A 21,602-nucleotide genomic window follows, 5' to 3' on the forward strand; every position below is an offset into this window, starting at 1 on the left:
AGATAAGTAGATAGTTGGACAATTCAACGATTATTTCTTTTAACGTACGAGTGTTAAATGAGCACATAACCAGAAAAGTCCATAGATACATACAGGCCATACAATCGGGATTCCAACACCTCTCACATCACTCTTATACTGAGTATAGTTGTTGTTCATGGTCATGTACACACACATATCTACATACAAGAAATATACATACTGTTAAGCTACGAACTGTAATGATTCCGATTGAATGACGTCATAAGCACCAAAATATTTTATAAGAAGGATCTTGATAAGTTACTGTTTGAATTTTAAGATAAGTCAGGACTTACCTCAGCTTGATGTTCTGGTGCAACAATGAGGACCATTCCAATACCGCAGTTGAACGTTCGTAGCATCTCCTCGTCTTTCACTGAACCTGTTTCAGCGATCCATGCAAACACCTGCAATTAAACCATGATTATTTATTAATAAATAACCGTAAAACCTAACCACAGTTTAAACACATCGACCCGTTTTAATTTCGTTCAGTGAATTTTATACATGATTGAAGACAAAGGATGTAAATGGTTTGTCTTACTGCTAAAAGAATGCAAATCATCTAAACCTAATGTAAAATATTGTTTATTGTTTCTTCAATGTATATTTACTCTGCGAGGTCTACACTGAGCATGTAACAATCGAATGGCACTGACAAGCAGGAATTTCAATAGAGAGAAACGAAGGTGGTTATTGAGGCCAAGAAATATGAACTTATCCTTTTAATAAACAGGTGTATATAGAGTATATTCAATTTAATTCGTCGTATAAATTCATTGAAACGAATAGTGTATACATTCACACAATAATGTTTTATAGACATGATTTTCAGTTGTGGAAATCGCTAATCGAAAATATATTCTAGTAGTGCTACCATCCTATATAGGTCTTGATCTTAGATTGCATCAATTTAATATTTTTTATTGCTTAAACAGGTAGGTGATGAGCCTTTTGTCTTAGACATGTACATTTTTTAGTTTTGGAGACATGCTATGCTGGTTTCCTCACGATGTTTTCACCGTACAAGCGGTATTAGATATGCATATAGATATAAAGTGAGCAGTGTTGGCCTAGTGGCTTCATCGTGTGACTCTCATCTCTGAGGTCGTAGGTTCTATGCCCGACTGTGCACCAATGGACTTTCTTTTTATGTGCGCATTTAAAGTTCGCTCGAACAGTGAAGAAAAACATCGTGAGGAAACCCGCCTTACACCAAAAAGTCGACGGCGTGCGTCAGGCACAGAAGGCTGATCTCCTGCTTGCCTATTAGATTAACAAATGATCATGAAACAGATACAGAAATCTGAGGCCCAGACCTAAAAAGGTTTTAGCGGCATTGATTTATTTTTTATTGATAAATACAAAGTCCTTTAGTACACACTGGATTAGAGTCGCAAGGTCAAGCCAACACTAATCCACGTAACATCGAATACTAACTGTTCATGATACGTACATTTGATTAATTTTTAGAACTAAAATAAATTATGCTAATACTAAATAACTCACCGGGTGGACATTCCACCAATGCGCATTAAGTCTAACTCTCACAGACTCTGGAATGACACGAGGTATGTTCTCCAAAAGTCCACCGCCCGTTATGTGCGCTACGGCCTTTACGTAGCCCCTTTGTAAAGCTCCTACCACGCTTCCCACGTAGATACGCGTAGGTTTGATTAGCTCCTCGCCTTTAAATAAAAAAGAGGATCAAACTTCTGGATTGAAATAATATATACTTTAGTTAATAAAATAGATAATAGAAACGTAAACAAAATATAAACAATCATTGATAAACTTGAAACCAATATTGAGCCCTTTAGTTTTTACCACACTTACAAATTGTATTTTAAGCATTCTGGTTTCCGATGTCCAATAACATGGTGTCAGTAGATTTACAAACTCTAAAATAAGTCAGTAAGTAAGTTAGTTACCATCCAGCGCCGCAACCCCTAATGTTATCTTAGTTATAAGCTCATGTTTTAAACAATTAAAGCCAGTTGTTCCCCAGCTACAAACAAAGCGTTTTTATTTTAACATATCCATACAAAACCGCTACCAAACTAAAAATCCTTGCGAAATATTAGTGACACGGTTTGAATACAGGAGTAATTTTTTAAACTCGATCCCTAGGGCACGAATTTGTGGTCCACTAAATAAAAGGCGTTGCGAGTGCTTAATACTGACACAGAAACACGTTAAAAATATTATGTTAAGATAATTAAGTTACACAAATATCGTATTGGCTGTTGAAGTAGTTGTAAATACATAAATAAATTATTATGATTTGCGTAACAAAAAGCTATTTGAAAATGGTTAAAGTTTTCTATTAATAAGACATAAGTATAAAGAGATATTTCATAATTTTGGTTAGTAACTACATATTACGTCAATACGTAATTAATTTCAATAAATTAAAGACAAAAAAATCTTAAATCATTTAAAAAAGCTATATATAATCGTAAATAATGAATAACTTGATATAATTGTTTAAACATTTCAAGTACTTTAAAAGCTTATAAAAAAAAACTTACCTAAAGTAAGGCCATCTTCGCTAAACGGGGCCTTATCGTTCAATTTAAGGTTATTCTTCTTCATAAGACTGTGTATGAGACTAAATCCGTTGCTGTGAACTCCGTTTGATGGGAGACCGATCACTATGTCTCCTACCTATTGAATAATAATTTTGTTTATCTAATACGTTGACATTTACATGCACATCTACTCTAAGAGGCCAATTTTAAATTAATCTGCGGAAAGAAAACCGTCGTGGGAGTTGAGTCGCAGCAGTGACAACGGTGTTACGTCATTATAGTTCGACAGTAGTCTTGATACTTAATATGTAATTAATGTATAGCAAATAGGAATTATAAAGGTTCGCATAACTTCTCCGCCGGTTTTTGCATACATAAAAAATTACTATTTCTATATTAAATTCTATATATAATTATAAAATATCTACGTTTTATTAATTAGAATCGACTTAAAAATCTTATCACAAAAACTTACCTTAAGTAAGGCCAAATCTATGAAATGTTTTTGTACTTACTGCAATATCGTTAATTTTTGGCAAAATGTGTGTCCGTTCGACCACGCCAAGCGCGAAACCAGCTATATCGTAAACCCCTGGATCATACATTCCTGGCATCTCGGCTGTCTCACCACCTGAAGAACAACACAACGGTAACTCTTCCAATTGAAAACATTTCTTGTTTTTCGGGGATCAAAACATGAATTCTATGCGTTTTATTTATAAATTTACGTTTGTATTGGATTTGACATACAGAAGTCATTCTTAGCGCTTAGTATATTTCTTGAATCCACCCTTCAAGTCTAGACAAACGAAAAAACCTTCGTAAAATGAAAATAAAATATTTATTGCCATGAAGTTAGGTACTTGAGGAATGGATAACTATTTAAAGCCAACTATTTAAAGCCAAGCAAAAAAATAATTAAAGCCAACTTAAAAAGTGTTTACATTGGTAAGAATGTTTAGCCTAAATTCATATTTATCTAATCTCTTCTCGTAGTATTTAAAGTTAAATTTCTATCATAGAATCATTCCAGTATATTCCAATTTTGACTTATTTATGGCCCACCCGCTTCGCGCATTTGGACCAATCATACCCTCTATACATTGTATTAAAAAAAAAATTATGACGTAATTTAAAATTGGTAGATTTTTATATGTAATGTGAATTAACACTAGCATTTCTTACCAATCAAAGCTGCAGATGCCTGTTTACATCCTTCGGCGACTCCGGAGACCACGTCTTTAGCAACATTAACATCCAAAGAACCACAAGCGAAGTAATCAAGGAATGTTAAAGGTGCTGCGCCGTTGCAGAGTATGTCATTAACACACATAGCCACTAAATCGATACCAATTGTACTGTGTTGGTTGATCAGTTGGGCGATTTTTAGCTTTGTCCCGACTCCGTCCGCTGCTAGGACCAGCACTGGATCCTAAGCCAGAAAAAATATTTTTATACCAAAAAGACGAGGAAAACTATACAGTCGGGCTATAGTGATTAATATATTGTGTTCGGGAGTTACTACGGAGCATTTAAATTTTGTTCTCATAATATTTAATATAGAGCAAACAATTTCTTAATGTTTTTGCTAAATAAAAAATATATTGAAATACAATGTCGAAATTTTAAAGATAAAAATCCCAACAAATAATGATTTATATGAAAACAATAACATCATTAGAATTTCCACAGTGACAGTAAGGTCCACATTTTGATTAATGAACACAAGACGTAGTTTACATTCTTTAACATAATGAGCGGAAACAATAATGTCATTTATTGCCTATAAAAAGTTCGAGATATATGCCTCTTGCTAACAATTGTTGGCATGAAAAAAAAAATACCTGTCGAACCACAATAACACTACTTGTACACTAGTTTTATTATTAAAGTACAATGTTTAGAAATAAATACAATTAGAAGTATAGAGATAATTAAATATTTTTAAATTTCTATTTTCATACTGACCCTTACCTTATACTCCTTCTCAATAGCCTTCAATTGGAAGCACCCTCCAAAGCCACCCAAACCACCCAACACTCCGGACCTTGAGGTAGACCTAGCCAAGGGTTTGATCAAGGAGACAAGAGAATCCCCCGCCTCTATATCCACCCCACTGTCCTTGTATGAAAGAGATTTTTGTGGCACGTTGACTCCTGCGCAGTATGGTGCGACAAGTGGCGCCATTGCTTCTTTAAAATTGTCTACTTCTACTTGATGACCACCTGTGTGCAATTTTAAAAATATTTGTCAGCAAACATTGCAAAGCGCCATCTAAGCCACCTCACTGAAATACATTGAAGATAATTTAAATAGGAGGCCATTACCAGTGAAGTGTTTTCGATTAACAGTACTGAAGGTAGCTTGGATACATTTACGATTTATTATTAATTTAAATAAAATATAGAAATAAAGTAAGTAAAAAAATCTTAGAACAAAGCTAAAACATCTAGTTTACGTATAAAACTCAATGCATTGGTTAAATAAAATGACTACTTATATTTTTTTAATAACCACAATAAAATTATTCCGGTTTTAAATCTATCGAAAATTATCGATGAAATTCTTACCTTCCTTTCCAATATCTATCACAGAGCCAATAATATCTATGGGACCCTCAACACAAGCGAGGAATTCCTTCAAACAGACTGGGTCCACGATGGCTACCATACCCACGCCGCAGTTGAATGTGCGAAGCATTTCGAAATCGGAAACCATTCCTGTTTAAAAAAATCTAATATAGAAACCAACTTTTACGACGAACCCTTGGTCGACCTTTTAACTTTAATAACTAAATCTATAATCTTATTCAAAGCCTGTGACTGTATACTTTTAATTAAAAACTTTAACCAAACTTAATATATAAAATATATATTTGTTTGAGTAAAGTCTTTAATTTGAATTCAATAAGCGTTAGCATCAGTATCGGTATCGGTATCGACCATACTTCTATAAAAGTATCGGCATCGGTGTCGTATCGGTAAAAAGACGTATCGATGCATCCCTAGTTATAACGAAATTTTTAACCTTAAAAGTTTGTGACAAAGTACAGACAGATGTATTATTAATAGCCAAGATATGTGTGATGACATACTTGATGTGTAAGAAATGGTAATTATTTCTTCTCCCGTAAAGTTAAAGTTTTACAATTCATGACAATATCACTCATAGTTCTTTACCAAATCTTGATTGATTGACACATACTAAATATTCTTATGTAAAGCACATATATGAGAAATCAGTGGAATACGTTTTTGCAGTATCATTTAAAATTTAGACATCAAGCGTTTTGTTAAAGTTGTTAAATACCTTTAGCCTGCAGCCAACCGAAAATGGGCTTTATTTTGAACTTCAAAGCATCCAATTTAACTTTGACACCAGCTGGAAGTATCCTGGGTATATTCTCCAAAAGACCACCGCCTGTTATGTGAGCGAGGCCTTTGACTAGCTCTTTTTTGATGGCTGGCATCAAAGACTTTACATAAATACCGGTTGGTTCTAGAAACTCCTCGCCGAATGTTCGGTTCGTTGTGCTAAATGGAGCCTTTTGGTGGAAGCTGAAAAAGTTTATATACTCATTTCATCAGATCAAGTATCTCACAGTAGTCTAGTCACGCAAAGTTTTTATCCGACATGTTTGAATTATTATTAAGTCCGAGTTAACATGGGATAGAGAAATTTTGTATTTTATATAAGCCTTCCAACAATTTCAGTGAATATTAAAAAATATTAATATATATTTTCTTTATTAAAATATATTTTAAACTCATTAAATCTATACATTTAGCTATTCAGTAAATATTTATTATAAAATATTGGTCGTCGGTTTTAAATTCAGTGTTTTTGAAATGTATGTATGTAACCTTTTGTATAAATATATTTATACTGGGTATTTGGGATATATTTTTAGCACAATCGCTACATGTATTTAATTGTGAATAAGTATAAATATTAATTATCATACTTAATACAATACAAAATAAATTTAATTTAAAAAAATCATATTAAATATATATCAAGTGCAGCTTTGTCAGACATTTCAACTTTAAACCAAATATTATTTTTTTATATAAAAAATAAATACTCACGTGTTTCCGGTCTCAGCCATGATCTTCTGTACCAAGCTGTACCCGTTACTATGTACTCCAGTGGAAGGTAAAGCCAATACCACATCCCCACCTCGAATTTCTTTCATACGAGGCAACTGCTTCAAATTATCGACAACTCCAACCGCGAACCCGGCTAAATCGTACTTTCCAATGTCGTACATTGAGGGCATTTCTGCAGTTTCACCACCTAGAAAATATTACTTATGTCTATACATAACTTTACAAAATGTATGTACATTTTAGACGCAACTTTAAGAAAACTAACTCTAGCATTTCATTACTAGCCACTTGCAATTGTTTAGACTTTAGATTGATTGATGCCAATTTTACGTATTTAATTACGCAATCGATCATATATTATTTAGCGAGGGTTTGTGTTATGGTGAACTATTTGTGATTTTATTTAAAGTATTAGTCACAGCGCACAGTTGGCCTAGTGGCTTCAGCGTGCGACTCTATCACTGAAGTCGTAGGTTCGATCCTCGGCTTTGCACCACTGAACTTTCTATGTGCGCGCAATTAACATTTGCTTGAACCGTAAAGGAAAACATCGTTAGGAAACCGGCTTACTACTTGCCCATTAGATTGACAAGTGTTCATAAAACAGTGTTGGGTTTATTTATTTTTTATTTGTGTGACTCAGTCTTAACATTCTCATTGGTCTTATACTAATTATTTTGTAATCCTACGACTAATATATCGAGGTGCCTACTCAGGACCATCTATTTGTGTACACGTATTGTGTATGTGTGATACGAATAAAATATATATATATTTTTTGGATGGAATCTAGGTTGGCTTCTAATAAGATTAATATTTTTACAGCAGTTAAAATAGCTATCGTCTTTCTTTAACAAACAAACTAAATGCCTTCGGCTTTGTTACTTATTTAATTTCAAAGACAAATATACATAAGTTTACTTACCCAATAAAGCACATCCTGACATTGCGCAAGCATTGGCGATGCCCTTAATAATAGCAGTAGCGGTGTTAAGCTGTAATCTTCCACACGCCATGTAGTCAAGGAATGCGAACGGTTCTGCGCCGGCGCATAAGATGTCATTCACGCACATTGCGACTAAATCTTGGCCTAATGTGTCATATTTTTGGGTTATTTCGGCAATCTGAAATTAAATATTTGTTTTGTACCCTATATGGAATAAATTTTCATAACTTAAATAGAAATTATAAACTTATAGCACATTTTATGTTTCTATTTATTTCTATGAATTCCTTAATTTATTATTCTTCATTCGAATAAATCCGATCCTGATAATCAAATAATACCTTAAGTTTAGTCCCAACACCATCTGTCCCTTGCACCAGCACGGGATCTTTAAACCTTGTCTCCATAGCGGATAACTGAAATAAGCCGCTGTAGCATCCAAGACGACCCAAAACTCCTCGCCGGTGCGTCGCCGTCGCTACAGGCTCGATTGTACGTACGAGGTTCGCAGCCGCGTCTATGTCTACGCCGGACTCAAGGTATGAGAGGCCGTTAAGTCTGTAAATTTAAAAAGTGTACTTTGTTCAGGTTATAATAAACATACTATAAAGTTCAATTAAAGAATGTTGTGTCTCGTATATCACATAGAACGTAAACAATTTAATAATAACGTTTATGATTTATAAAAAGTATGATAACAATGTTTGTTATAAGTATCTGTATATTAAAATAACTTTCAATCATGTTTCAACACGTTACAATGTAAGTAATAAATAAATTACTTGGAAATTCTTTTACAAAGTGTCTTCGCGTCGTTTACTTAGAATGAAAGAAAATAAAACTTAAAACTTTTACATTAGTTTTAAGCACTATATCTAGAAAAAAAAACATGCTTGTAGCAAAATGTTGTGATCACATGATTCAAATTTGAAATGAAACCGTTATAATTAGCGTCTTATTAACAGACAAAAAGGTTAATACGACTACGAAAGTTACTATGCTATATTTAATATTTTATACTAATATATTAATGAGGTAAAGAAATGAAAAACCAAAAAAACGCAGAAACTAAGATTTATTACCCAAATACAAAACAGATGAATAATTAATGATTCTTCATTCCGAATGCGATAACGAAACAAACCGATTTATTGTCTTTTGTTAACATAGCTTTTATACATTAAGAAAAACACTTTTTCAACGGTTTGAAGCTATGTAATATTATTAAAAACTTTCACCGTGGCCACCGTGACCACGCACGCGGAAAAGCACGCGAAACATCGGTAAAATTTTTAAATTATGTAAATAATTATAAGTTTTTAATAATAATACATAGCTTCAATCCGTTCAAAAAGTGTTTTTCTTAAACCGATTTATGATAACATACTACGGAAAATTCAGTCATTTAAATGTACTAAAATATATGTATATGTGTATATGTCTCGAATTATTGGTTTAGTTTAGTATAGTCTGTGTTCAAGAAGTAACTGAGAGGATATGATGGCGGTTGTGTCATCTGTCACAATACATGCAACAAAAAATTGTAAAACGTATCGAGTTTACTTTTCTTTAAAATAAAATATACATGCAAATTTCAAACCACACAAGCATTAAAATGATTTAAAACAAACACGGTAGCATTCTATAACACGCATATCAATATAGTTACCATATCTCTTGTCGGATAACTGATAATATAAAAAAGAAATTAATATTAATTTATTCTATCAAAAAAAAATTAAGCTAGAAAAGTCTATAAGTTAAGAATGACAATATACGAAGTCACGTAATAATGATTTTATACAAATATATAAAAACATATATATTATATCTATAACGCAACGATATTTTGATATTAATCTATTAATAAGATCCTTTTCCTGATCCTTATGGGTGTATACCCATTAATAACCATATACAATGACACTAGAATGTTAACATACCCTGCAATATGTATACAACAGAGAAAGAGTTAATATCTATCCAGAGTTAGAACCTATTGTAGATTATCTTGGCTTTTGTTTATAAGGTCTAAACGTTTAATAAAACTTTATAGAATTATGAACGCGAATTTTCTACTTTATTTACATAACTTGTAAGTGGAAAAAATAGAACACAAGAACAAAATGTCTTTCCCTTAATAGAGACTGTAAGTAGTGTTGTTGAGTGGGTTGAGTGGGCACTCTCTTATGTTAAATATCTTTATAAGGTTAGACTTAAATTATTAAGTTAGACTAGAAGTTCTATGACGTCTCAGTGAAGACTATTTTATCAAATCTACAAAATATGTCACCAACATCGGTCTAGAGGAACAGTTTAATTTAAAACAAGCGATCAGACGGTTTATATAACTTTCTTTATATTTAAAAACAAAACAGGACATTGATATATGTCTATGATATATGTTTTAAAGCTAGTAACGAAATGAATTGAAAACTTTAGTATTGTCTTTTTAATTATATATTTTACATGTTTCTCACTCATCATCGTTCAATCTTTCTCCGAACTGGAAGATAAAACTAATCATATATAATATATCCAGACATTCTCCATTTTTAGCGAGACAATACAACGAGAGACAATGTAAACAATTTAATAATAAAGTCAAGTAATTACATCTTACATTAAAAAAGTATAGATAATTCATATTATAAATATTAAGAATAATGGTATATGTAAAACATACTTTGAAAATGCCTTATGCGCGATGTCCTTCCTATACTGAGCACCGGGGAAGTCGATTGCAGCTGCCGCAGAGGTAGCTACAGACGCTGCCGTTCTTAGGGAACCTCTTTTAGCCGCTACAAGTAGAACACGACCTCCAGCGGTTACCAAAGAGTCATTTGCACCTCGTGCTACACCACTATGAAACACCACTATATTCGGACGAGTTTGTACTTGAGAGAGACCTGGAATGTACAAGAGATTATACTATATAACTAGTGTCTATAGGAATTGTTATAAACAAATAATCACTCAAACACTAGTAATATTCTTAGTACGTTAAAATAATATTAATTAGTTATATGTATGTGGCGGCCAACTAGCTTAATTAGCTTATTAATCAAGAGCCTAGCCTCTTTACGAAACAGCGCCGTTAAACTATCGGCCTGAATGATATAACGTTACGTTTTTTCTTTAGAACAGTTGTTAAGTGATACTACGGCCCATGGACACTGTCTACTTTAATATTCATTATTATGTTTACTTTATTTTTTTGTTTGACACATCTGTGTAACTCTTAGCTCTCTCTTGTTAGTTGCCCAGAAAAATTGGCTTATATACGCGAAAACTATGCCTGTCGCTCTCAGCTATTATTTATGTTCTGTATTTATTTGTGTACTATGTGTTAAGAGATGTAAATAATAAAAAAAAGTATTGCATTATTTCAATTAGCTGGTGCTGCTGGTAGATTTTTGGTTATCAATGTCGACTTTCGTATCTATTTCGGTGTTAAATATATTTTTGTTAGAAAGTTAATTTATTAAATTAAACTGATAATCACGTACCACTAATAACACATCCTTTGGTAGACGTCTCGGGGTAGCCCTTAGAAGCGATCACGACGCCCACAGCACAATTTTCCGTTTCCCATTTCACTTGTACTTGTTTGAGTGTGCCATCGACACACGCCTGAAATATTTAAGGTTAACATAATAACATATATGACGAAATTAGCTATCGGGATAACAAATGCGTATAATATAATTTTGTTGTTAACAAGATTACGGTAAGTTTCAATGATAGAAAATATTTATCGTAAAACCACCTAGTAACTATTTATTTATTTATACTTTGTTACCATAATATACATAATTATACAAATAACAAAAATAAAAACCTGCCCTTCGTATTCTTCAATTCTGCGCTCTTTAAAAAAAAATTATCGGTCTCGGGGCAAACGGAGCAATCCAACAAAGGCACCCCCATCCACACTCGCCGTGGACTTCACAAATATTAGGGGGCTCAACTCCAATATCCACGCTGTCCACTATCATTTAGAGACTGCGAAGCCGGCCTTGCTCTTTCTTACCGAGACCCAGATTACTCAGATTTCCTCCCCGGCTGATACTTCTTACCTCTCCTACCCGGGGTACAAATTGGAACATTGTATGAGTATGCGCGTACGTCCGAGAGGATATCTGTTCTCGTCGCCTCGGGACGCTTGAAGAAAGGGACCTATCTAACCTCTGGCTGCGCGTAGACTGCGATGACCATCCGCGATTCTACGCATGCCTGTATAGGTTCCATAGCGGAAATACCGAAACTGACCGACTCATTGAGCACATCCAAATGGCTACAGATTCCCTGCTCGAAAGGATTCCTACCGCTGAAATCGTGATACTTGGCGATTTTAACGCCCACCATGCCGATTGGCTCGGCTCTGAAACCACCGATCACGCGGGAAGATCCTTTCACGACTTTGCTTTAGCCTACGACTTGACGCAAATGGTCCCTGCGATTACGCGAATACCAGATGTGGATGGTCATAAACCTTCTTTGTTGGACCTTCTGCTGACTTCACATCCGGAGACCTACCAAGTCTCTGTTGACCCACCATTGGGTTCATCAGATCATTGTGTGGTACGGAGCATTGTGCCGCTCACGCGCCCTTTACGGCCTAGCTTTGCGGGCTGTCGCCGTGTGTGGCACTATAAGTCAGCAGATTGGGACGGGATGCGGTCTTTTTTTGCGTCCTACCCTTGGGGGCCCATTTGCTTTTCGTTGAGTACTCCGGATGCCGTCGCTGACTCTGTCGCTGATGTGGTCGTGCAGCGCATGGAACTTTTTATTCCATTCTCTGCGGTGCCGGTCGGTGGCAAGTCCCAGCCTTGGTTTAGGCGTTCGTGGAAAGAGGCTTTGCGCCGTAAGCGTGAATGCTTTAAAGCCTGGGGCGGCGACATCCTGTGATGCGGCTATCGGCGAACGTAAAAAAGCATACAATTCAGCCTCTAGGTCCTTCAAACGGGAAATCGCTAAGGCAAAGTCAGAGCATATTGCCAGGTTTGGTGAGAAATTGGCCCACCTTCCTTCCGGAACTCGAGCCTTCTGGTCTCTTGCCAAAGCTGTCCAAGGGAATTTCTGTCAGCCCTCTATTCCACCACTGCATAGGGAGGATGACTTACTGGCCCATACTGCAAAAGAGAAGGCCGATCTTCTAGGCTGTCTCTTTGCGTCGAACTCAACTTTGGATGATCAGGGGAAGGAACCACCGACATTATTGCGGTGTGATACTACGATGCCTGAAGTTACATTCCGGCAACGTGCTATCCGGAAACATTTATTTTCCCTGGACATCCATAAGTCGAGCGGGCCTGATGGCATCCCCCCAATTGTGCTGCGTACTTGTGCTCCTGAGTTGGCTCCGGTCCTAACGCGCCTTTTCCGGTACCTCTACTCCCTCAACACTGTTCCGAAGTGCTGGAAGACAGCTTTGATACATCCGATCCCTAAAAAAGGCGATCGCTCTGATCCGTCCAACTATCGCCCAATCGCAATAACCTCCTTGTTCTCCAAAATAATGAAAACCATTATTAACAGCCAGCTCTTGAGGTATCTAGAGGGCAGCCAGCTGATTAGCGATTCTCAGTACGGCTTTCGTCGTGGTCGCTCAGCTGGTGACCTCCTTGTATACCTTACACATAGGTGGGCAGAGGCAATTGAGTCCAAGGGGGAGGCGCTGGCGGTAAGTTTGGACATAGCGAAAGCCTTCGATTGGGTGTGGCATAGAGCACTGCTCTCGAAGCTTCCAGCCTATGGGCTCCCCGAGAAATTATGCAACTGGATTTCCAGCTTTCTCGCTGATCGGAGCATTAAGGTCGTCATCGACGGAGCATGCTCCGACCTTAAACCCGTCAATGCTGGTGTCCCACAAGGCTGTGTCCTATCCCCGACCCTGTTTATTCTGCATATTAATGATATGTTGCAACTTAGCAACCTTCATTGCTATGCGGACGACAGCACTGGGGATACTTTTTACACGGGCCGGGCAGGTATTTCTCGGGCTGTTGTTGATGAGTGCCGGAACAAACTTGTGTCTGAAGTCGAAACTCTTTTACATGGAGTCTCGGGCTGGGGTAGACTAAATCTAGTCCAATTTAACCCCAAGAACCGCGCATACTTGTGTCAAGTATGCGCGTTTTCCGCTAAAAAAACTCCCTTTGTCGCTACTCCACTATTTGAAGGCACTCTCCTTAAAGCCTCAGCTAACATCGGAATATTGGGCGTTGACATATCGAAGGGAAGGCTAAATTAGCCTCCAAAAAGCTTGGTGTGCTCAGCAAGGCGAGACGGTACTTCACTCCGGGCCACCGCTTGCAACTCTATAAAGCGCAAATTCGGCCCCACATGGAATACTGTTCTCACCTCTGGGCGGGAGCTCCCCAGTACCAGCTCCTCCCCCTAGACCGTATTCAACGAAGAGCGGTTCGAATCGTCGACGACCAATCACTTTCCGTGCGGCTTGATCCCTTGGCGTTACGTAGAGATGTTGGGTCCCTCTGCATCTTCTACCGCATTTACCATGGGGAGTGTTCAGAAGAGTTGTTCGGTCTAATACCCGCAGCTGAGTTTCATTATCGGACGTCAAGGCAAAATACAAAATACCATCCGTCGCCCACCACCTCGACGTCCGTCGTTCCACAACTGAGCGTTTTCTAAGCCAGTTTTTGCCGCGCACCACCACTATGTAGAACCAGCTTCCCACTGAAGTATTTCCGAACCAATTCGACTTAGGGTCCTTCAAGAAAAGAGCGTACCAATTCTTGAAAGGCCGGCAACGCACTTGCGAGCCTTCTGGCAATGTGAGTGTCCATGGGCGGCGGTATCACTTCACATCAGGTGAGCCTCTTGCCCGTTTGCCTGCTATTACATTAAAAAAAAACTTAGGTTACATGTGTTATTAGGCAACAGGCGGCCTTATCGCTAACAAGCGATTTCTTCCAGACAACCCTTATTTATTTACACTTCTCTTACGCTTCAAAATTTACGTATACAATTTTTAACAAAAGATTGAAAAAAATTTAATATAAATTATACTCAAAAAATGTTTTCGCTGATATTTGTTTTTTTCAATTATTCTGACTTAATATAACTACATAAACTATAAAATTGTTAGTTTTTAAAATATTAAAGATGTATAATATTTTTTTCTCCCGAAATACTGCAAGTTTGACTAACCCTCATAATAGTATACAAATCAGATTCCAACAGCATCATGAGCACTTGTGTCTCTGGGTCACCGAAGCGACAATTGAATTCCAGTGTCATTGGCCCAGATTTCGTCACCATCATACCGGCATACAGGACACCTTTAAATTAGTTTTTTTGCATTATAAACCGATAATAGCTTCAAACACAATGCAATAAATATACCATTTAATGCAATAATTAAATTGCTAATAATGCTACTCCATAATCCTATAAAGTCAAAATCATTTAATCATATAGGTAACACAATGTACATTTATTAACTTAAAAAAAGAAATACATAATGAATGCTTCTAATTTTACATTTACTGACTGTTCTCAAATCAAGGGCGTAGAACGAAAGAGAAGAACTGGCGATAAACTCTCCACCTTTTTAATCGCCAAGTTTTTATAGGTCTCATCGAATCACTAAAGTAATCGTTTAGATACCGCTCAAGTTCATATAAAAAAAGATATATGTGTCTTCACATACAACCAATATCAATCAAACATACAAATATCAAACTTAACTGATGTTTTTTATTCTTCTTGTTTATATTCAAATACAGAGCCCGGATAGATCGAACACGGAATATTAAAAATTAACGAAACCTTGACATTGCAACTTTGAATTACGCACAAAGCGTATAACTTACATCAACAAATTACTCGCAAAACAAGCTAGACGCAACATCTTAAAACGTTGCCTCTGTTTTTAGACAATTCTCAACCTAATTCTCTTCACAATAAAGGCTACTCATGTATTGTATAAAGCATGGTTGTTTGTCAATTGTTATCTTTGTTTATCACTTTTAATTACAATTAATGGTTATCACAACGTAATAACAATTATCGGGCATCTCAAAAATAGAATTAAAGTATAACGATTTAACGAAATGAACGATTTTTCCGGTCTGTCATTTTATACGTGGCTTCAGCGTGCGACTCTCATCCCTGACTTAGGTTCGAATCCCGTGCATGAATAGGCCTTGCTATGTGCGCATTTAATACTGGCTCTAACGGTGAAGGATAACATAGTGAGGAAACTGGCATGCCTTAAACCTAAAAACGGTGTGTGTTAGGCAGACAGGGCTGATGACATACTTGCCTATTAGAAGAAACATATAATCCCGAAACGAATACCGAAATCTTAGGCGTGTTTTATAGGTTTTTGTAGGCACGATATTCTGTCGCATATGATCCTACTCAATCGTGACTTGTAATTTTTTTCTTTTTGATTGCATCGCAATTCATGAACCCGCCTTTAGAGATGATTTTTTTGTATTATTGTGATTCTATAATTTTTTATTTTATGAGATTTGGTTATGCACTTTATCCATTATATTAACTTTTTTAGTTTTTGCCTTGCTAGGGTTGCCTGGAAGAGATCGATTGTTAGCGATAAGCCCGCCAGTCCATGTCTTATAATTTGTATGTATTATGTTTTTCTACAACTGCAACGAAATGTATATAAATAAATAATAATAATAATGCAAAAATAATATTTTATGGTTAGACATAATGGTTCTACTATTTAGTAGATATTGATGTCTTCTATAAAACTATAGTAAGTATATCACTTTGCTCTATTGTCAATAGTTCCCGCAGCGATTTATGACCATTTATTTCAAAATGTTTTAGACTTAAATGTGGTGGACTCAGTTTCTGAATGTAGACACCCATTTGATCCGTTGTGCGTAGTTTTAGGACCTATTCAATGCAAACAAACAATAAAAAGAGGAATCTCCTTATCATATTAGTGTACACATTAACTGCATTCCACCTAAATTTTAATTTAGCAATAGGCCGGGAAAAAGTAGGTAATATTCTAATAATTCAAGTGCGACATATGACCTTTTAACTCTTACACTTATCTACGGGAGCAAATGATATCTATCAAACATAAAATACGTAGGTTATTGACACGGTATGCCGTAGTATTTGACGTATTTGTTTTCGATCTGTTATCGATATTTAATTAGAAATCACATACATACACATACACATAGTTTACTCCTAACTATTGCGTTGTAATCAATATTTTAATAGTTACGAATTTATACGTTGAATTAGTTCTACCTAGTAAATATTGTTTAACAAAATGTATTGACAATTTGAAATAACATTGGTTTCACATGGTGCATGAAGACCGAGAAGTACGTTGAATATACGTAGTGTTAATATATTTAAAAAAATATTAAGCTCTATCAGTTTTTTCACAATTTTTCTACTAGTGTGGCAAATATGTTGACAAAGTAGCTACAGCCCAGATATTAAGTAAAGAAGATATCTGAGGTGCTTAGATATTAATTATCCAGGTTTCATTGGAAATTGCCTAGCAGTAAAGCGTTTCTAAGTAATGAAGCGTTTTATGTATTAACTAAATGTTCTACTCAAATGACTATAAAAGTTAGGCCTCGAGACTTAAAACGTATTTGATTTTGACATACAGGAGTCAAAACGCTTAGTCTCTGAATCTCACACTTAGGGCCCGTGGCATGTGAATATATACCCACACAACTATGATAGCTAAATATAAGATACATTAAGGCAGCACCCTTTGATAAGGTAATTGCTTTCCCGTGCGATGTTTAATTGCCAATATAAGTAATGACTTAGATAATTTCTAGTGTCTAACAGTTAGACAAGAGAATATTCGAGACAAAGAACGAAGTGAATGTTTTCATATCCAATAATTGACCGAGCAGGTTTTACGATAAAATTTTGCTAACATCACAAAGTTTCACATAATGATCTGGAATTTACTCACAAAGCTTATGGACTTTTGACGTGAAAAAGCAAGTAACAATATAGCAGAAAACAAATCAATAAAAAGAAGTCTTTCCAAGAATCTTAGTCTCCAAAAATGTGTTCACAATTAAATTTTATTTTTTAGTTAGTGCTTCATAAAATATAAACGTAGAAGAAAAATATCGTATACATATAAAAAAAAACAAGTCCGGGAAAATGAAAAATAGAGTATAAATGATATGAATGATGTCATACAATGATCATACGATTATAGATAACCCTAACATATGTTATAATGTCGGTTATACTTGCGCAGTCATTTGTTTTTCTTGCTTTATGATATTTTTATGCGACAATGCTGGCTTACAATTGGGTTTTATTTAAGATAATCTTCCAAGGCAAAATGACTACTTGATGTTTTGTATCATTAAAGCGTCTTAATTACAAAATGCATGTTCATGAACTAGAAATACAAAACATTAAATAAAAAGGATTCGTTAACGCCTTTTAAGTAAATAAAGAGAAATAGAGTTATCAAGTAGCAGCAGCGGTAGGTGAAGCATTTCATAAACAGAGTTCTCACTCTGTATCTTCCAATGGCGTTACCGACAGCGACCAAAGTCGCCACTTCAGCGCTACGAATAATAAGAGAACTCCATCGAACTTGCATAAAAAAATGTCGGGATCAGTATCAGTCGGGACTGTCACTAATGGCAGATATAGTGAGGACGTTGATCTTAAAAATTGAGGGTACATCTCACGTCATTTGTTTGTTAGCATGTATGAAAGCTATCATTTACTTTTCTTGCGAGTCTTATAAAACAAACAATTTGTTAACAAACCAAAAAATAACATTTTTAATTTAATATGATCAAAAATAGCCTACATCTAGATGTCTTCTTACGGCCGGACATGATTTCAAGTAGTGAATAAAAAGCTATCTTAAAAGAAAGGTCAACAAAAATTATTATTTAATAATTGTACTGATACATTATAATAAAAATCGGTATATTTTTCGAGTCGATAACCTTTAACAAATACTTTCAGCGATAAAACGAATTATTATAAACGAACGTAATTTTTACATATAGTGAAATATGGAAAGCGTTACTGAGAACATATTGTCTATAGTAATTAGTTATTTTTTATTATTATTATGTAATTCTTTAGGTTGATTTCCTAATTCAATGAAATCACCTGTATGGATCTGGATTGTTTTTTTAATAAATATTAATATATAATTATAAAGGTATGTTGAATAGGCTTGATGGGCAAACCTATTTTTGTTTTTCCTTTGATCAAATTTCTTTATAAGAACGTGATTTAACAATTCAGGCGACCGCTGACCAACACCCGAATTGTTTTCAATTGACTCCTATTTCTTTAGAAACAAGTTGCAAAATTCAAGTACATTGTTTAGGACTTTTACGATTCAATGATTCGGGTTTTTTCCGGGAATATGACAGGCGAAGATCTGGGAGTACTGTAAAGCCTTGTAGCTGGAAGAACGTTTCATTTATATTTGACAATGTGGCGTTTATGAAAATGAAATGAGGACTTGCCTTGGTTACGTCAATACTTTTCTTATAATATATGAAATGCTTTAAAAAACTATTTGTTCCTCTCCAGAAACAAAGTTATTAAATATACTACTGATGATTTCATTAACTGATTGAAGTGGCTTTGTTATTGATATCAGCTTCGATTAACTTAACCGGCTCAAACTCGTATGACTACATAGGGACCGTTCAAGTATTACGCAAGCAGATTTACTGCAATTTATAAACCCCCCTCTCTTGTCAGCAAAAGTAACCAAAGCTGTCATAAATAATAACCAAGAACAAGACCTGGCTGCATGGACTAAAATTGTTCGCCTTTCCGATTAGGGATAAATGAATATCATCATCATCATCATAAATAATATACATAAAAGGTATTATTATTCTTTTGAAATCCTCGCATAGACAATGTGTGGGTAATATGTGTTAAAAGTAAATAATTACTGTTGACGTAATCACCAAATAAGAAAATCAAATACCCCGCCCCCCTATAGTGCTTACGTAATACTTGAACAGCCCCATATTTACGACAAGGACTATTGACATAATTATATGAAGAGGAGGGCAACAGGCGGCCTTATCGTTTTCGAGCTCTCTCTTTCAGGCAACGTTTCTCAACGCAAACGTTTCTCGCATAGTCTATGTATTGATTTCCGAAGTATGATTAGTATATTTTTTTATAACACAAAACAGAAGACAAAATGTAAATACTAGATAACTGTAAAAGAATGTTTTCCCAATTGGGCCGGCTTACTGCGTAAGACAGGCAATATTCATATTAGCTTGTTAGTGTTAAAATTTACGAGTTTGATGTTATGATGAATAATTGCTGAAGGTAGAGATAATAGGATCTCCATCATCTATATTTGAGAAATTAATGATCATTCGATACAAAATTTCTCACATATAGAGTATATAATATACTCATATAATTTGTTATAAAGCTGAATAGAAGCCAACTTCATTATAAGCGTTCTACTACGTTTTTGTTACGTACTGAACTGGGGAACTAAATGTTTTGTCAACACATTTTTGTGTCACTGTACGACTGTTAACGAAATTTCCGTTAACGTTTTGACGCTTATAGCACGTTAAACATAACAAAACGAATGACAGACTACGATTATAGTTGTAAAATTGTACCTAAGATTCGAATAAGTTAATAAAGAATTTAAGATAGATGTAACATTATGTACGTCTTTGTACCTTACAAAGACGTTTTTTCTCACTGTTTGTTGTAATGTATCCGTTTCATTTTTTGTATTAATTGTATTTTTTAAAGTCTTAAGTTTATAAGGAATTTAAAATCCGTCTGTGTGTGGTGTTTAGCCGTTGGGCACGAAAGTTAAACCACGAAGTTGTGGTGGTTTGCTTGGTGTTTTCTATACTTTTAGTTTAGATATACATATTAAGCGTTTAAAAATATAATTTTAAAGTAAAGTAAATAATTACATTGTAATTTAGGAACATATCTAACTTCCAATTCATTCCCTCTACATTATTTGTCATTGTTGAAGGTACTATATTGGATAAAATAAACATATTTCGACTTTTTTGGCTGACACTTAACCAAACTTACCAACATATTTTATTCCCTCTGCCTTTAACCCGTCAACCGCCCTTTGGAGCACCTGCTCTTTGACATCAGCCAGCTGTTCGGGGGTTATGAGGGGGCAGGGACAATATGCTCCCATGCCGCCTGTGTTGGGACCTATATCACCATCCCCTATACGCTTGTGGTCTTGAGCTGGCGGCATCATGGCTACGGTTTCGCCGTCTGTAAAGGCTAGCACCTGAAATAGGGAACCCAATTTTTTTGAAGTGGCTTTATAGACATTTAAAAGAAAATTCATTATTTAATGGTAAGAAATGTGACAGATATTAAAATTAAAAATATAATGCAACTTTTATAGGCATTTATATTAAATTCATTCCCCCAAATGTTATTGATATTTTTTGTTTATTACGCTCGCCTATGATAATGAATACTTTTTTGCTGAATAGCGCTGAATGAAATTAGCAACTATCATTTGCTTTTTATTAAAATTATAACATGCTTACACTGTTATCGCAATAGTGATTGTTAACCACCAAACTAGCGATTGAACCAACGTTTCTGCGTCATGAATAATTTTACTTTTTATTTAGGTAGTTTTGATTTTTAATATTGCTTCTCCGGGAATCGAACTCTAAAAATATATGGCAGTAACAAAACAAGTAAACAACTAAACAATTTTTTCACTAATTAGTTTCATTATCTTATTTAGCCCCCAATACACACAGATTACAGTTTGACCTCCTTTATCTATATTATTTTTGTGACCCATACGTAATCGTACACGGCGTAACATCATATGTTTTTGCGATCATACCATATTTCAAAATTGAAACATCTTGGTAAACTTTCAAGTTTAAATAAGGTTGAATGAAAATAAAAATAGCCATAATTCTTTAACCGGTGACACTAACACATTATATTATTTTGATATAGAAATTG

At 35.1% G+C, this 21,602-nt stretch overlaps 1 protein-coding gene across 2 annotated transcripts in view; it reads right to left on the reverse strand.

Moving 5' to 3' along the window:
• The window catches only part of LOC123710459 (trifunctional purine biosynthetic protein adenosine-3), a 28,507-nt gene that overhangs the window by 3,928 nt on the left and 2,977 nt on the right, over window positions 1–21,602 (reverse strand). Inside the window, exons 4-18 of one of the 2 annotated variants that reach the window (XM_045662355.1) lie at window positions 20,685–20,898; window positions 14,787–14,917; window positions 11,117–11,240; window positions 10,294–10,516; window positions 7,949–8,165; window positions 7,587–7,785; window positions 6,641–6,848; window positions 5,862–6,109; window positions 5,123–5,272; window positions 4,521–4,777; window positions 3,738–3,984; window positions 3,068–3,183; window positions 2,553–2,688; window positions 1,531–1,709; window positions 318–428 (exon numbers count right to left, since the gene is read on the reverse strand). In XM_045662355.1, the coding sequence (XP_045518311.1) occupies window positions 318–428; window positions 1,531–1,709; window positions 2,553–2,688; window positions 3,068–3,183; window positions 3,738–3,984; window positions 4,521–4,777; window positions 5,123–5,272; window positions 5,862–6,109; window positions 6,641–6,848; window positions 7,587–7,785; window positions 7,949–8,165; window positions 10,294–10,516; window positions 11,117–11,240; window positions 14,787–14,917; window positions 20,685–20,898 (2,760 nt within the window). The remainder of the gene's footprint in view (window positions 1–317; window positions 429–1,530; window positions 1,710–2,552; window positions 2,689–3,067; window positions 3,184–3,737; window positions 3,985–4,520; window positions 4,778–5,122; window positions 5,273–5,861; window positions 6,110–6,640; window positions 6,849–7,586; window positions 7,786–7,948; window positions 8,166–10,293; window positions 10,517–11,116; window positions 11,241–14,786; window positions 14,918–20,684; window positions 20,899–21,602) is intronic. The other variant, XM_045662356.1, reaches the window with a different exon arrangement.

Source organism: Pieris brassicae, chromosome 5 (genome assembly GCF_905147105.1).
Source record: "Pieris brassicae chromosome 5, ilPieBrab1.1, whole genome shotgun sequence".
Classification (NCBI taxonomy): Eukaryota; Metazoa; Arthropoda; class Insecta; order Lepidoptera; family Pieridae; genus Pieris; species Pieris brassicae.